Source organism: Cydia splendana, chromosome 27 (assembly GCF_910591565.1).
Source record: "Cydia splendana chromosome 27, ilCydSple1.2, whole genome shotgun sequence".
Lineage (NCBI taxonomy): Eukaryota > Metazoa > Arthropoda > Insecta > Lepidoptera > Tortricidae > Cydia > Cydia splendana.
This window is the reverse complement of record NC_085986.1, coordinates 8,524,781-8,543,542: the sequence shown is the minus strand read 5'-3', so window position 1 is coordinate 8,543,542 and position 18,762 is coordinate 8,524,781. Positions and strand designations below refer to the sequence as shown.

The 18,762-nt window shown below is 39.6% G+C and overlaps 1 protein-coding gene across 1 annotated transcript in view; it reads left to right on the top strand.

Annotated features, from left to right (window-relative positions):
* Positions 1-18,762, top strand: part of LOC134803803 (glycogen [starch] synthase) — a 43,121-nt gene that overhangs the window by 11,835 nt on the left and 12,524 nt on the right. The window contains exons 4-13 of the mRNA XM_063776639.1: positions 3,418-3,524; positions 4,770-4,961; positions 6,811-6,905; positions 8,206-8,308; positions 9,133-9,241; positions 10,045-10,198; positions 11,411-11,531; positions 13,496-13,662; positions 14,947-15,061; positions 16,281-16,358. Coding sequence (XP_063632709.1) covers positions 3,418-3,524; positions 4,770-4,961; positions 6,811-6,905; positions 8,206-8,308; positions 9,133-9,241; positions 10,045-10,198; positions 11,411-11,531; positions 13,496-13,662; positions 14,947-15,061; positions 16,281-16,358 — 1,241 coding nt within the window. The remainder of the gene's footprint in view (positions 1-3,417; positions 3,525-4,769; positions 4,962-6,810; positions 6,906-8,205; positions 8,309-9,132; positions 9,242-10,044; positions 10,199-11,410; positions 11,532-13,495; positions 13,663-14,946; positions 15,062-16,280; positions 16,359-18,762) is intronic.

Sequence of the window (18,762 nt, the reverse complement as noted above, 5' to 3'; positions counted from 1 at the left end):
TCTCCAACTCCCGTCCAGATGTCGTGCTTACTACCGCCGTTACGTCGTCGGCGTACATAAAAATTTGAGCGCCTTTTATGGTTTTCGGTAAGTCGTTTAGCAGAATACTGAACAATGTGTTGGAGAGGCACGACCCCTGCGGGACACCCATTAGGTTTTTTACTTCTGAGGACTTGACTTTCCCGCCATCACCGACAACGATTTGGGCTCTCTCGTTCATGAATGACAGTAATAGTCGGGAAGCCGGTCCTCGTATGCCATAGTGGGCGAGTTTGTCGGCAACGAGGGCGTGATCCGCCGTGTCGAAAGCGCGAGACAGGTCGCAGCAGATCACCGCCACGCTGTGTCCCGCTTCGCGATCCAGCATAACGCAGCGCACCACGTCTCGCACCAGGTCAGTGGTAGATCGACCCTGGCGGTAGGCATATTGACTGTCAGTGAATACATTCCTAGGGGACCAGAAATCGAGTAGTCTTTTATTTAATCCTACTTCGAGACACTTACTTGGGCATGGGACTAGAGATATGGGACGGTAAGATTTAATAGCTGACTTCTGGCCTTTACCTTTATACAGTGGGCTTATCTTGACCTTTTTAAAGCTCTCCGGGTACACACCTACTCTCATGCAGCAGTTAAATAGCTGAGACAAAGCATAGGAGATCGCTGGGCTGGCTTGCCTGAGCAGATTGGCGGATAAGCCGTACACGTCAGTACTGTTTTTTGGTGCTATAGATGTTCTAAAGATCTGAACGACTTCGTCTGGTGTGAAAGGTTTGAGCCTTATTGAGCAGTCGATGGCGGCGCGCTCGTGTGATAAGGTGGTGATGGAGATGGCGCGGTCGGCGGAGGGCGCGCCGCACACGGCGGCGGCCATCACGAACTCGCGGTTGAGCGCGTCCACCGCGAGCTGTTTCGTGGCGTACGGGTTGCCGGCGCAGTCCACCAGCAGGTCCGTGTAGTCAACTCGCTCACGGGGGTTCCGTCCCAGCTCGGTGTTAATAGCGTTCCACATTGCTTTGCTTTTGTTTGTGTTATTGCTAATTAAGTTGTTAAAGTAAACTGTACGTTTAGCTTTGAGTTTAAGGTTGTATAAATTTAGAATTTTATTTGAAGAATCGGTTAAGGACAGATTGGTGGGGTATTTATTTGAAAGATTTATAAAATCGAATGCTAATAGTTTTAGATCTATAATTTCGGAATCTATCCAGGGACAACTTTTAGCGTGTAGGGTTATGTTTTTAATAGGAATGTGTATATCAAGCAAATAGCTCATTATATTAATAACTTTAGTTGCGAATAGTTTACAGTCGTCGTGGTATTCATTAACTATCTCATACCAGTCTATCGATTCGAGCGCATTGACAAAAGACGCTGTGTTTTTGTTGCTAAATACTCGTTTCCTTATCAGTACCGGTGTCTGGTGTCGAGGGGAGCGGGGCGCAGCGAAGCGCTGCGCCGTGTGGTCGCTTAGATTAGTGTTTACACAGACCGCGGACACTCGCCCGTGACGAATGTTTGAGTACGCATGATCCAGCAGAGTCGCACTTTCGCCATCCCGCCTGGTGATGTCCTGGATGTACTGAGTGAAACCATGTGCCAATAAGATGTCTAGCAACTGCCGTTTTATAGAAGTGTTATTGCAGAGGTCGATATTGATATCTCCCATTATAATTGCTGTCATGTTGTCGTTATTTATTTTTGTCAACAGGCCTTCGAACAGTTTCAAGTACTCTGAATTACTAGTGAGGTTTGAGTGATAAATTCCTACGACGAGGATATCATCATCTACCAGGTATATTGCGCAGGTGTCAAATATCTGTTCGCGAGATAGGTCGCAGTAATCCGGTCTGCTTATAGCCCTGATGTTTGACTTTACGTAAATGCAGCTACCGCCGCGTTCAATTGTGGGTCTACAGTAGTAAGACATAAGGTCGTAGTTATTTAGTGTTACAGATTGTATTTCGTTATTATGAAGAAAGTGCTCGGTGAGAATTAGTACATCACAAGTTAGTTCGTCACACAACAATACTTCTAAATGCCTAGTTTTTCCATTTAAGCCCCTAATGTTTTGATGACAAGCTATCAGAGTAGCTTGTGTGGCTGCTCCGTGTTGATCGTAGGTCGTCGACGGCCCCGGCGGAGCCCTGGCGTGCTGGGCGGGAGCGGCGGCGCGGAGGGTGAGCGCGCCCGGCACGCCCGGCGCCTCCGCGAAACCACTCGCTTACCTCTATACCGGACGGCCAGTTTTCGGCGGACATGAGCTTTTCAAAACTACTCTGTGGGACTGTTAACGCAAATGATGCATAGTATTGGTGTTTTAGTTGCAACCTATCGACTGTACAGTCGGTCCTACCAGTCTTTTTAGAGATATATGACAGAATGGCTTCTGGAGTGGTGTCGGACTTGAAGAAACACGCATGTATTTTTCTTACGCGCTCGGTGGTTTTTAGTTCGCAGTCTTCAGGTCCGGTGCCCGTGACTGCAACTCGCGGTGATCTCTGTCTCATGCGGCCCTTAACATAAGTTGCAGTTTGCCATGTCATATTATTATTATCGTCGTCGTCGTCGGCTCGTTTAGCAATATTATTGGATATTGCGTCATTGATTCTTGACGTCGTGGGGACTACATTATTAGGTAAAGTGTCATTTTTGTGTTTTGGCATTGAAGTTTCACCAATTTTGTCTATTTTCGCAGGCAAAGAGATGCGTCTCGTTTCGCAAACGGCGACTTTGGCGGGTAGCGCTGCTGGGTGACGTTTAGGTCTGCGCTCAATCACTGCCGCGGGATTTTCTACGCGTGTCTTCGGCGCCGTCGATTCACTAGGTGGAGAATCGCTTGCAGCTTGCGGATTACACTTTTTGCACTGTTGCTGAGTCACTTCGAAGTTGCATATTTTTCCTTCTAGTCGTTTAATGTCCGTCAAAATACACCCAATTTTGGCTTCAATTGGCTCCAAAAACTTTTTTAATACTTTTTCTAAAGCTTCCACAGTAGCTTTCGACATATTTAAATTTTAATAATTTATTCACTACGCACACACTTTTAACGGATGCTTCCCGGCCGAGCGCGACGTAAGACTTAAGACTTAGGTATAATATAAGGGTTAGGTAGGCAATTAGTCCATATTAGGTATAAAGAGTAACATCCCGCACCTGGATATAGAGGCCAACGACGCCGTTATTCTGGGGTTCATGGTCGCACAGTTTATTACTAAATGGGTTTTAAATGGGGCATTATCTATGAAAAGGGACCTTATTGTCGATGGCGCTTACGCCACATAGCGTCGTGCGGCATTGTATTTATATCGGAGCATCGATAATAATGGCGTAAGCGCCATCGACAATAAGGCCCCTTTTCTTAGATAACGTCACAAATATGTATGTATATAGATTAAATATGTATTTGATTGCGTACAGGTCCGTACAAGGAGCATTGTGCTCGTCAAGAGGTGGAGGAGCAGGACTTCCCCCCCAACTCCCCCCTCGCTATCGCCGTCAACGCCATGAGGAGCCAGGGCTACAAGGTAAACAATAATTACTACATCATCATCATCATAACTTAAGAGCTTTGCTCTTGTCGGTGGAGTAATCGCCAATAATTTCTGTCTTGTGCCAGTCTTTTAATTTCCTCATACGACGCATTATTTTTTATTTGGCTGAGATAAGTAATTCTAGGTCTCCCTTCTTTTGTCTTTTCAATCCTGCGTTCAAGGATGTTTAGGAAAAAGTTGTCATGCCGTATAAGGTGGCCTAACATCATGCCTCTCCTATTTCTTATTGCATTTAACAAGCATCGCTTTTCTCCTATCATACTCTCCTGAGTCCTCCTCCTCCTGAGTCTTATAGTCCTGTCCTATAGTCCTGCGATAGCTGGACTGAAAGGAAAACGAAGTCCAGCTACTATATTACAATTACTGCATGTCTTCTGTATACTGCGATTACCAGGGAGCGAAACTTTGGTGCCGATGACAACCATATGACGTCAAGCTATACGCTGTATCTTTAGGTATTCAAATAAAAGTAAACAAACAATTTTTACATTTTCGGGTAGTTATAACATTTATTGGTTAACCAACCAAATACAAAACCGCCTTGATCTGTCACTGAATGACCTGACTTTAACCTACATTATTTGATCGTGTAATGTTTTCATCTATCCTCAACTGGCTTAAGGAGCCATTTGAAGGTAAGTGTTGTTTACTTTTATTTAAATACCTAAGGATACAGAGTATAAATACAAAGTTTTTATGTAAAACAAAATCTCAATAATAAAATATTTTATTCGTATCGTCTTCATAATTTTGACTGGTAAAGAATTTTGAATAAAGAGAGCCTTTACGAGCTGATGTAGTGAAATATTTTTTTCACATCACCTATTCGAAAAAGGGCTTTTTCTGCCCCGCTAGGAGGGATTTAAGTGGCACTTTTCTTCCCTGCTAGGAGGGATCAAAGTTGTACTTTTCTGTTCTAGGACACGATTTTTTCTTTCTTGCATACTTTTTTTTTGGTCAAATAATACATATTTTGGAACATAACAATTTCCTCATAGTTGATGTGAAAAGCAGTATTGTGTCACACGGTATCAAAATTATTTCGTCTTGGGCGTTAACACTTGAATCCCTCATTACGCTCAGTATTCTACTTTAGAATCCCTCATTACGTTCGGGATTCTATTGTAGAATCCATCGCTTCATTCAGGATGCAATGTACGCCCTTGACGGAAGTATATCATTTTGATCCCTTGTAACACAAACTACTATTTCTTTCAGCTCCACACAGGTACTTGGCTAGTGGACGGGAACCCCCAAATCATCCTCTTCGACATCGGATCGGGCGCCTGGCAGCTGGACGGCTACAAGCAGGAGCTGTGGGACACTTGCTCTCTGGGCATCCCGCACCTGGATATAGAGGCCAACGACGCTATTATACTGGGGTTCATGGTCGCGCAGTTCATTACTGAGGTAAGTGTAATAATAATAATTCAGGTTACAAGCAGGAACTGTGGGACACTTGCTCTCTGGGCATCCCGCACCTGGACATAGAGGCCAACGACGCCGTCATACTGGGGTTCATGGTCGCGCAATTTATTACTGAGGTACGACAAATACATGAGACCGATGCCCTTTTACTCCTCCTCCACTCTACATACTATTGCGTCGCGCTCTAGTCTCTTCTCTATATGCGCTTCGCACATATAGTTAAGATTGACAGAGCTAGCGCTAGTGCATCGCGCTCGTAATGCATCGTAGATAGATTGGGACAGACATTTATTTATTTATTTATTTCAAGGCGAGGTAACAAAATGTAAATTGGATACATGCGTCTTAATATTATGTCAAACTTATAGTACTAAATTTACATTTCAATAACTACCAAGCACAACATTCATTAGAAATTATAATATTTAATACTTAACAATTAATTTAACAATCTTAAAATTAAGGTGAGATCATGTACTTAACTAGGTATGTGATAATTTTGTTACACTGTTTCTAAATCTATTACAACTTAAATGAAAAATGTCTACATCATTACAAATCTTGTTATAAGAAGTGCATATACGAGCCAGGGGACTATGTTGTGAAACATTATTTGAAGCAGCTGGAACTAAAAACTGAGTTGGGTTACGGCATGGTTTATGGTACACCCGGAATTGTATGTTACTAATAAGGTCAGAATCTATTTTATTGTGAATAATTTTATGTAGAAGTAATAATTCGTTAATATGTCTTTGATTTTGCAAACTATTAATTTTGAAATGGTGCAGTCTATTGTTATATGTGGGTAGTTTATTTTTAAGGCGCAATTTAAATACTAGATGGCGTAAAAATTTTCTTTGAACAGACTCGATGCGATCTATGTGGGTGTTGTAGTGCGGTGACCATACTGCGGAACAGTATTCTAAAGAGCTTCTAATTAGGGCGCGGTAAATTATTAAAATACTTTTGGCATTCTTAAAAGGTTTTATGGGTCTAAAAATAAATCCTAATAGTCTAAATGCTTTTTCGACTATATAGTTGTAGTGAGCTGTAAAGGAGAGCTTTGAGTCGAACCAAATACCGAGGTCTTTTATAACTGATACACGATTTAGAGATGTATGATCTATAGTGTAGTCGAACACAATTGGGGTTTTATTTTTAGTAAATGTAATAGCATTGCACTTTTTTACATTTAGTGTCATGTTATTTTCAGAGCACCACTCGTTCAACATAGTAATATCTTTTTGAAGTAATTGACAATCTTGAATACTATTTACTTTACTGAATAACTTTAGATCATCGGCGTATGCTAATGTGTTACATGTAATGTTATCTAACAAATCATTGATAAATATAAGAAACAAAAGAGGGCCTAGATTGGATCCCTGTGGTACACCAGAACTAGCCGGGAACGGAATAGAATAATAGCCACGGACTTTAACGAGTTGTGAGCGATTTCGAAGGTAACATTTTAGCCATCTAAGTAGTGATCCGTGCAGTCCAATGTGTTCGGCTTTAGTGTAAAGAATATTGTGATCTACTTTATCAAATGCTTTAGCAAAGTCTGTGTAAATGGAATCTATTTGGGTACGTGTATTAAATGCGGAGCTAAGATATTCAGTGTAGCTTATAAGATTAGTGCTAGTTGATCGATTTTGCATAAAACCATGTTGTTTGGGACTGGCTATAAGTTTAAATGCTATGTATCACGCTCTTGCTGCTATAACCGCAAAGCGCATATATTTAGATTGAGACTACATCAGTGTAGTCTCAATCTAAGACTCACTGTGTTGTTTATCATTTATTAATTATGTTTGAAACTCTGTTGCAGTTCAGGAAGGCCGCGGAAGGCTACAGCGACACCCCGCCTCGAGTTGTGGCTCACTTCCACGAGTGGCAGGCCGGTGTCGGACTCATAGTACTTAGGTAAGTAAATGTACTGGTAACATACTGTTACCTATTTGTAAACATTAAGAAGGGGGGAAATCAAGGGCTGGTGGGGGTTTCTTAGCCTAGAAATACCACTACAAGTCGAACTGTCATCTAATATGTGCGGCATACGCGTTCTAGAGATCCTGGTAACTGATATAGTGATGAATTATAACTGTAAAGTGTATTCATCCTTACGTGATTTATCATGTAAACAAACGTGACGTCAAAGTGTCATTCCAACAATACGATTCATAGACAATCGTAAAATACACAGATGTTGAGGTGATCCGTTCGTTACTGGCGTTACTGCGATTATTGATGAAAATCTTATTAGAAATGATATTTTTCAGTGGTTATTTGGTTGATTTCAATATTTTGTGAGTTTCTTTATGTATACAATAACATTTTAAGTGATGATTATTGTGTAATTTCAGAGAAAAGTGTGATAATGTCTTCGAGAAGTGTTTGTTTACATGATAGGACAAGTACAGTGTCATTCTACGGAACTTGCTGACTATGTAAACAAACCGCCATATTGAAATTGTCTCTGAATGATGAATTTACTAGTGACTTTTGTCAGTGGGGAGACACTCCTGACTTCGGTCGAACTCGGCTCCGTTCGGCTCAGCATTGCTCCGAGCAATTATTAGGGTTGGCACCACTTGACTTCCTTGTGCGTGCACGACCACAATTAAGATAATCACTTGAATTTTGACAACCCTAAATAGCCGAAAGGGATAGTGCCATATATTAGAAAGGGATAGCATGATTCGACCCTGAATCGCTGTCAAAGTTCGGGTTTGTAGGAAGTGTCCTTTCTGTACGGTAGTACTATTATTTCTTCTGTGCTTTTGTTTACATAGCAAGTTCCATAGAATGACACTTTAAAGATGAATACACTTTGTTTGTTTACATGATAGGACAAGTAAGGATGAATACACTTTGTTTGTTTACATGATAGGACAAGTAAGGATGAATACACGTTATGTTTGTTTACATGATATGACAAGTAAGGATGAATACACTTTGTTTGTTTACATGATAGAACAAGTAAGGATGAATACACGTTATGTTTGTTTACATGAAAGGACAAGTAAGGATGAATACACTTTGTTTCTTTACATGATAGGACAAGTAAGGATGACTACACTTTATGTTTGTTTACATGATAGGACAAGTAAGGATGAATACACTTTATGTTTGTTTACATGATGGGACAAGTAAGGATGAATACACTTTGTTTGTTTACATGATAGGACAAGTAAGGATGAATACACTGTATGTTTGTTTACAGAGTACGTCACGTAGACGTAGCCACGGTGTTCACGACACACGCCACTCTACTGGGCCGCTACCTGTGCGCCGGCAACACAGACTTCTACAACAACTTGGACAAGGTATGCCATTATTGTTAATAAATCAATAAAGTCTGTGCGGAAAGAGAAGAGTCGTGGAATAATCAACTCGTGGTCAGCAAACCTTCCTCGCGTTATTCCGGTATTTTGCCACGGCTTCAAAAAAACTTCAAAACTTCAACATTTATTCAGCAAATAGGCTACAAGGGCACTTTTACACGTCAACATTGAATTTACATACAAGCAAAAATAATAACCAATTTTATAAAATACAACTAACGGCTCATGTCCCATGGTCCTGGGGTCCGCTCGTGGACAGAAAATATTACCACCAAATGCGCCTGAAGGAGGCGACCAGTAGCGATGCCATAAAACTTAGAAATAAATTAAAAGTGGAAAAATTCACTGGGTTGGGTGAGACTCGAACTCGCAACTGAGTATCCTACATTTTGGCTGGTCAGATATTGACATTTTCTATGGGGGAGCCATTTTGTTAACATTAAAACCATTTTGCCAAAGTTGCTAAGTATGTTCTATATATTCACATCGTAAAATATTGCAGGTAATTACAAAAATAACTAACAAAACCTTTTTACATTTTTAGGGTTCCGTACCCAAAGGGTAAAAACGGGACCCTATCCACTGTCCGTCTGTGTGTCTGTCTATATATCTGTCTGTATTTCATGAACCGTGATAGCAGTTGAAATTTTCACAGATTATGTATTTTTGTTTCGGAACCCTCGGTGGGCGAGTTCGACTCGCACTTGTCCGGTTTTTTGCCTAATGCTAAAAAACGAGGTATAGGTTAAGGTACGAAGCAAAATTTATTGTTCGATATTCGAAGTAATGATTGCCGTCTCTTTCAGTTCTCAGTGGACGAGGAGGCGGGAAAGAGACAGATATACCACCGCTATTGCATGGAGAGAGCGGCGGCACACATGACACATATATTCACGACAGTGTCAGACATTACAGGTACAGTTTAACACGGAAAATTAGCCTTGAAAATATACTAAATTATTAAAGTAAGCACTCTAAGAACGAAGAATTTCGAACATTGATCTGCCATTTCCTATCTCGCACGTTCATAATTGGGTCGATCAACTATTTCTTGTTGTTATTCTGTCCCATAAGCCAGGAGACAATAGTAGCATAGTTTCTTAGAAGAGCTGCTGTAACATTATGGAATGGCCTTATAACTACCAAAAAATCATGTTTGGTTCATTTAAATACGAAAAAATAGTATTTTAAGAGTGACCCAGGAGACCGTAACCATGGCAACTAGTGGCAAGACAAAGTCGATTCACCCATGCTGTCCCGCTCCGCCGCTTGACCGCCGTAATCATGGGCGAGATGGCAATATAATTAAATTACATATTAGGTATGTATACTTAGTCTAATTTATGTGTTTACGTCTTCGGTGCAGGGATGCATCTCGTGCCTTTGAGTCCCTCGCTTCGCTCATGATTCTAAATTAGAATCACTCGTTAAGCTCATTGTTTATTTAAAGAATTTTTACTTTAGCTTGTTCGGAACTGCAGAAACAATCAATGTGGCCGTGGCCTAAAGTTTCACAAATAACTTTGCATTGTGACATAATTTTAAAAATTTACATTTTCTTACTTAAGGATGTCTCATGCTAGACCGGGCCGGGCCCGTGCCGAGGCGTCGACATGTTATTTTATATGACGGCTGATCGGTGACCGAAAGCTCAGGCCCGGCTCCGGTCTGGTCTAGCATGAGTCATCCTTTAATCTTAAAATAAATATTTGTTTAAGGCTACGAAGCCGAACATCTCCTTAAACGCAAGGCCGACATCATTACACCAAACGGCTTGAACGTGAAGAAGTTCTCAGCACTCCACGAGTTCCAAAATCTCCACGCGTTAGCCAAGGACAAGATACACGAGTTTGTCAGGGGACATTTCTACGGGTGAGTCTCTTGTAATTACTTAACGACCATCATAACACCAAACGGCTTGAACGTGAAGAACTCAGCACTGCACGAGTTCCAAAATCTCCACGCGTAGGCAAGGACAAGATACACGAGTTTGTCAGGGGACATTTCTATGGGTGAGTCTCTTGTGGTCACTTAACGACCATCATAACACCAAACGGCTTGAACGTGAAGAAGTTCTCAGCGCTCCACGAGTTCCAAAACCTCCACGCGTTAGCCAAGGATAAGATACACGAGTTTGTCAGGGGACATTTCTATGGGTGAGTCTCTTGTGGTCACTTAATGACATCATCACACCAAACGGCTTGAACGTGAAGAAGTTCTCAGCACTCCATGAGTTCCAAAACCTCCACGCGTTAGCCAAGGAGAAGATACACGAGTTTGTCAGGGGAAATTTCTATGGGTGAGTCTCTTGTGGTCACTTAATGACATCATCACACCAAACGGAGTTCTCAGCACTCCACGAGTTCCAAAACCTCCACGCGTTAGCCAAGGACAAGATACACGAGTTTGTCAGGGGACATTTCTATGGGTGAATCTCTTGTGATCACTTAATGACATCATCACACCGAACGGCTTAAACGTGAAGAAGTTCTCAGCGCTGCACGAGTTTCAGAACCACGCGTTAGCCAAGGACAAGATACACGAGTTTGTCAGGGGACATTTCTACGGATGTGACTCTTGTGACATACCTCTCGCGTCGAATGATCGTCGCTATAAAAAAAATATCGATATTACGGAATGGTACGGAACCATCGGAACACTTCGTGCGCGAGTCCGACTCGCCCTTGTTTTTCACTTTATTTCTAATTAACAAGCTTTTATTTAGGTCGACCTGTATGTAACTAACTGTAATGGAATCTAAGGTAACTAATTTAACCATCTTCCAAGGATCGTAACGTCATGAAATTGGCAGCTGTATGATGTAGTTCTGATGACAATACAATAATATGGTACTGTCGAACTGATCTGATGATGGAGACAGGAGGTGGCCATAGGAACTCCATGATGAAACAACGCAACCTAATTGTGTTAGGGGTTTTTAGAATTGTCTCGATGAGTATTAATTGTCTGTCGTAAGAAAAGTACAGTCAGCGATAAAAGCTTGTACCAAAAATGAAATTTTTGCCAAAAACTTATTTTAATATAAATTTTAGTCATTACCTAAATGTACCATTTTTTTCGCAGCCATTTCAACTTCGACCTGGAAAAGACGTTGTATTTCTTCATCGCTGGTCGCTACGAGTTCGGGAACAAGGGGGCGGACGTCTTCATAGAGGCTCTAGCCAGACTGAACCATTATTTGAAGGTTTGTGTTACTATAATTAGGGTCATTGCGCTAGTTTCCGTCCAGGCTGTCGTTTACGTCCAGTTGACCATAGAGTGATATAAGTAAAATAAGAGTTGTAACTCCATACATCAGTTTTCTTACCAAAACGCGAGTTATTTCGTAGTCGACATCTAACGTCAAGTAGTGGAATTATCAGTACTGCTATTTTACAATTCGATACAATAGACCAGCGGTCGGCAACCTTTTAGCAGGCAACGGCCACATAGTAGTTAACGAAGTTGACGCGGGCCGCACTTTGGTAATATTTGTGACTTTAGCAGACATTGTCGTTTGTCAATATTACATACAAAATAGCCACGCTTGTTGCCGACCGCTGCAATAGACAATAGATCGAGCTTTGCTCGGAAAACATAAAAACTCAAAACTGTGCGTTTTCCCAGAGATAAGGCCTAGCAAGATCGATTTCTCGGTCCCGAAAACCCCCATATAGCAAATTTCAAGGAAATCGTTAGAGCCGTTTCGGAGATCCCCGAAATATATAAATATTTATATATATAAGTATGTATATCAAGCTGTTCGACTTTGGAACTCTCTGCCTCTTGACCTAAGGTGCGCTCAGTCTCCTAACTCTTTTAAGAGACTACTTAAACTCAATTTCTTATCTCTTCCTTAATACTTTTATCTGGTTACTCTTTCTCTATGGCTGGCACTGCTATATTATATTATGTTATATATATGTATTTATTTATGTATGTATATAAAGTATGTATATGTATTGTTTATGATTTTTATTTTGATTATTTTTATTTGCATGGTAATTTGTCTGTTTTCGATGTATTTAGTGATAGGTTTCTTTCATTGCATTTGCAACACCTACTGACATATGTACATTTATTAATTTCCGCTACCCAAAGGTTGTCTGGAAGAGATCGCTTTTTAGCGATAAGATCGCCTGTTGTTTACCTCTGCTTGTATTTCTGTTTTCTTTTGTATTGTCTTCTTTTATTGAGGTGTGCAATAAAGAGTATTTGTATTGTATTGTATTGTATATCGTCGCCTAGCACCCATAGTACAAGCTTTGCTTAGTTTGGGGCTAGGTTGAACTGTGTAAGATGCCCCCTAATATTTATTTAATTATGTATTCTTTTTTTTTCACAGGGGACACTATTAGATTTTTTCTGTCGATTCTTTTTTTTTAAATATGTTCAAAATGGCGGAATTGGCATAAAGGACTTAAGCGCCAAAATGTCCAAAATGCCGAAGTTTTACATTTATTTAGTTTTAAGCTATGCTCGCGAGGTCTCACAACTCTCACAGTGCCACTAGGTTAATAATTATGTTGTTTTAATTTTTTTTAAGGTTATGTACAGTCGCCATCAGATATATCGGAGCGGCCAAGGTGCTCACAAATATCGGAACACGCCTCTATTGTCAGGGCGTTAGAGCGCGTGTTCAGATATTGTGAACACCTTGGCCGCTCCGATATATCTGATGGCGACTGTACAGTAAACGAAGAGGGGAGGCCTTTGCCTGGCAGTGGGACACAAACATAGGCTAATAAAAAAAATAAAAAATTGTACAGTAAGCAGCATTAGTTAGTTGCGGGCGAGGTGTTCAAAATGATCTTGACGCGACTTTGTTAAGAGAATAAGAGCGCGTCAAGGTAATTTTGAACACCTCGCCCGCTTAGCAACTTCTGCTGACTGTATGTATACTCTGTATCTTTAAGTATTTAAAAACAAAATCTACCCTCAAATGGCATCTTAAGCCAGTTGAGGGTAGATGGAAACATTACACGATCAAGTAATGTAGGTTAGAGTCAGGTCGTTCAGTGACAGATCCAGGTGGTTTTGCATTTGGTTGGTTAATCAATAAATGTTATAACTACCCGAAAATTTACAAATTATTTGTTTACTTATTTAAGTAACTAAAGATACAGAGTTATAGGTAGACAAATTTAGAATAGGTATTTTTTTTCACAGGCCGCCGGCTCAGACATGACCGTAGTAGCGTTCCTCATATTTCCCGCCAAAACCAACAACTTTAACGTGGAGAGCTTGCGCGGCCACGCCGTCACGAAGGCTCTGAGGGACACCATCAGTGAAATACAGCAGAAGGTCGGCAAACGGATGTACGACATCTGTCTGAGGTCAGTACTACAATACAATAAAATGCAATAAAATATAATAAAATACAACACAATACAATAAAACATAATAAAATACAAAAGATACAATAAAATACAATAAAATGCAATAAAATACAAAAAATACAATAAAATACAAGAAAATACAATAAAATACAATAAAATACAATAAATTACAATAAAATACAATGAAATACAATACAATAAAATAAAATACAATACTCTTTATTGTAAACTATGGGAATCGTTTACAATACAATAAATGTACAGTAACATATACAAAGACAATTGGATAGAGGTAACAACAGGCGGCCTTATCGCTTATGAGCTATCTCTTCCAGACAATCTTTGGGTAGCGGGACAATAGAATTAGAATATACGGTAGGTGACGCGAAGAAAAGATATTAGCACTGACGTGCCGTTAGTTTCCAAAATTGCTTTTTTTCCACATGGAAAAATTTCAGAAACTTCACATTTTTTTTTGTATGGGGATCGAAGTTTTCCGTGTTTTCCATTTCCAAAATTAAAGTTCCCTTTATTTCTTGTGAAATTTTCCTAATGTTTCCGAGAACTTTTGGAAACTTGTTGCAATTTGTACATCTATAATCAGTAGACCCTATATTATGGTCATGATTATAAAGTAGACGCCATTTTGAATTTCTGCATTTTTGGCCCGATCGCGTTGAGATATTTTGGAGCGCAAGAGGTCACTCAGACTAAGGCGCGGGACACTATTAATACTGTACAGCAGAAGGTCGGCAAATGGATGTACGACATCTGTCTGAGGTCAGTAGAATATCAGTAGAGACCCTTGGTCCGTGGGGCCCTGGCGCTCTGGGTCTCTTCAAAGACCTGTCAAAGACACTCAGAGACGCCAGGAGACCGAAGAGCTGGCAGCTGCCTCGCTCAGCGTATTAGTTAAACAATTCAGCGAGGAAATGCTGTCTTTCTCAGATTTAATATAGTAGTTTTATTTATGATTCATTAAAGTCTTGTTTTAGTTTAGCTTTTAATTATAGTTTTATTCAGTAGAATATTATGGCCATGATTGTAATAAGCGGAGAAAAAAAAACAAAGAAAGGAGCTTACAAGTTTTTAAAGGATCGGCAACGCGCATGTGACACCTCTGGAGTTGCATCGGCTTACCATCAGGCGGGCCGTGTTTGCCACAGACTTGTTATTAAAAAAGTGGAAGCCCTTTTGATTTTTTGTATTTTTGTCACGATCGTGTTGAAGATATATTTTCTAAAACAATTCCTTAACTTTGAGTTATAACTTTGTTAACAGGGGCCATCTACCTGAGCCGTCAGATCTGCTGCACAAAGATGACACGGTGCGACTAAAGAGGTGTATATACGCGTTACAACGAGACGGTCTACCTCCTGTCACTACACATAACGTGGTAAGTTTATATACCTCCTGTCACTACACATAACGTGGTAAGTGTATATATACCTCCTGTCACTACACGTAACGTGGTAAGTGTATATATACCTCCTGTCACTACACATAACGTGGTAAGTGTATATATACCTCCTGTCACTACACATAACGTGGTAAGTGTATATATACCTCCTGTCACTACACATAACGTGTTAAGTGTATATATACCTCCTGTCACTACACATAACGTGGTAAGTGTATATATACCTCCTGTCACTACACATAACGTGGTAAGTGTATATATACCTCCTGTCACTACACATAACGTGGTAAGTGTATATATACCTCCTGTCACTACACATAACGTGGTAAGTGTATATATACCTCCTGTCACTACACATAACGTGGTAAGTGTATATATACCTCCTGTCACTACACATTACGTGGTAAGTGTGCTTATATTAAGCCGTGTCCAGACGGGAACAATTTTTCGCCAATCTGATTAAATTGTCCGATCAAATCAGGCCGTGCGGACGTAAACGCCTTTGGGTCGCCTCCGCGAATTCAACCGCCGATTATGACCGATATTACCGATAAAATGGGGTGCGGACGCAAGAATGCCGATTTGTGACCCTAGTATTCGTGTTTGGGGGCATTTTGTTATTTAGAGCGCTTAAATATCACCATAAATTTAAAATTGGTGAAAATGGTCAAATTGGCGTTTGCGTCCGCACGACCTGATTTGATCGGACAATTTAATCAGATTGGCGAAAAATTGTTCTCGTCTGGACAGGCCTTTATCATTCACCACGCATAACGTATGTTTATGGATATTTTTGTAAATATTATTCACAACGACGGGGCTTAATCGCGTAAAATTAAGTATCAAATTTACCTCCGACGTTTCGAGGACGGCGTTGTCCCCGTGGTCTCGGAGAGGACTGGCTCAAGTTGATATCAACATCTTCTAGGCGTGCGAGTTTTTCGAACTACCCGCACTTGGTCTTGTTTATATTGTGTGTTGTAGGGCTTGGTTTGTGTAATATGTCTATACAGCGAGGAAATGCCGCCAGCATCCTTGGTACAATGCCTCAAGGGCCTATTTTAGATTTAAGCTAGTTATTAATTTCGTTTATATACCACTGTATATATCTTGTATGTAAATAAATAATTAAAAATTATGTCGTACGTTTTGCGATATACTGTGAATAATTATTGTCATTTTTTTCTGTTTTTAGGTGGACGATTGGAGCGACCCGGTCTTAAACGCAGTGCGACGTTGCCAAATGTTCAACACTGTCAATGATAATGTTAAAGTAAGTAGGTACAGTCACCTGCAATAATATGTTACACAACGAAGACCGCAAAAATATCTGACACGATCTTATTTATGAAGCTATAAGAGCCTGTCACATATTTGTGCGGCCTTCGAAGAGTAACGTATTATTGCTGGTGACTGTACATAAATAATGGGATGGGAGGCACCTATTACATCGGGGGTGCCTAGCCAAGATGATACTTAGTAACTTTATTTTTATTAATTAATTACAGTGAGACGCCCCATCCTGCTCTCGTATGTTTCTTTTCTCTTAATGAATGTGTTAATTATACAGGATATTGACTCTTGGAGACCCTATACATCTCTAAGGATAATTTGATAAACTATACTGGGTCAAGCAGATCTTGACAGTAGAAAAAGGCGGCAAATTTGAAAAATGTAGGCACGAAGGGATATCGTCCCATAGAAAATTTGAATTTCGCGCCTTTTTCTACTGACAAGATTTGCTTGACCATCTATATATAATCTTATAGTTCTGACACCTAGAGACATTTACTTTGTATATATACATAATTATAGTAGGATATAGGTTTACCTAATTTGTAGGATATTAAATATTTTGTCTTTATGCCGTCTAGTACAGCTTTTATGTCTACCGTTCTCCAATTCTCCCTCAATTGCTCAAGGGTTAACTGGAAGAGATCCCTGAAAGCGATAAGTTCGCCTTTGTACTAATAATTTGTGTTCTTTCATGTTTTATGTTTCTTTTTGTACAATAAAGTATTTTACTACTACTACTACATTTACACCTCTAAATATTATAGATTTTTTTGTGTTTTGGATCAGTATTTTTTTATGTAATTCGACATTAAGAGACCATATACATCTCCAAGTAATTGTAATACGTTAGTTTGAATTGTTAGTTGTATTTTATAAAATTGTTGATGTATTGTTATTATTTTTGCTTGTATGTAAATTCAATGTTGACGTGTAAAAGTGCCCTTGTGGCCTATTTGCTGAATAAATGTTGATGTTTGATGTTTGTTTGATGATATTCGTACATCGACAACCGCCAAACGTAAATAAACATGTATCAGGGTGACAGATGCTATGAACAGTCACTTGACTATTCCCATATTTTATTTAGATTCCGATTGGCGTTTCTATTAACAATTGTCATCTTGGCTAGGCACCCAGGCACACTGAATAACGTACAGTTTTTATTGAATATAATATAACAGTCTATAAAACACACAGACAGGGCAATAGGCCTGATGACAAATTTTGAAATCCCTTTTATTATTGTCGGTACACTTGTATTGGTTCCGTAAAACACAATATTTCAGCTATACTCATAAGATTTAACATAAATAATTGCATTTTATTATAGCTAGTTTAAAACTCGCGCGAAAACGCCTCGCACGACATTTGTGACGTCACTATTTAGTTGGTGGTAGGGTGGTAGACATTGTTTACATACTTACAGTTACGAATTTCCCTTAAATCCGAATGATATTGTTATTTCAGCACCATATATTACGATTAGGGATGATAAATACATTACAAAAATTTATCACAATAACTCATTTTAGACAAAAACTCTCACACGGTTGCAATTTAAGATGAATTATTTAGATACAAGTAAATTTTGAGTGAAAATCACCGAGCGCCGGTTTTACTTTTTAATTTTTCATTTTTTCTAGTTACGACAGCCAACATGGCAATGATAGTTCCATTCAGCCAAATAATTAAAAAAGTTTGTTTGTGAAATATCGTATTATTTAGCATTTTATTTAGATAATAACAAATAGATAATCTCCTTTATATCGTGTAATAATATTTTTTGGACGTAATAAATGTTTAGTGGCGAAATAACATTTTTTTTGCACCTTCGAACTCTTTGGTGAGAACGTATGGATTTCGGTCAATGAGGTTGTCTATGTTGCTCGAAGAAATATGTTATAGATTGATGACGTCACTGTTTGGAACGCTTCTGATTGGCGTTTCAGTAATAATGGCCGATTGGAGAATTTTGCAGTTTTATTTTATTGAATATATTAATAATCCTTCAGTTTATACTGAGATTGGGCCATTTTTTAGAATCATATTAACATATATGTTTCTTTGAAACCATTATTTCCGTGATTCTTTGCTACTTGCAACAGGCCTATTGTGCGGGATGCGCGGGACGAGGGATGGGTCGCACCCGAGCTGCATACATCGCCATTGTTACTAGCTGGGTACTACTTACAGGGCTAGTCTTATTTTAAATGTTAGTCATTTTTGGGCAGTTATGTAAAAGTCAGTGACAACCCTACTGTGTTCTTGTGCGGTGTCGGCATTTACGCAAACATCAAAGGCGTCGGTCCACTGTTACTTTTTACACTGTGATAATATCGGCAAATGACTGGTGAATAGGGAGTATTACTGCAATGTTCTGC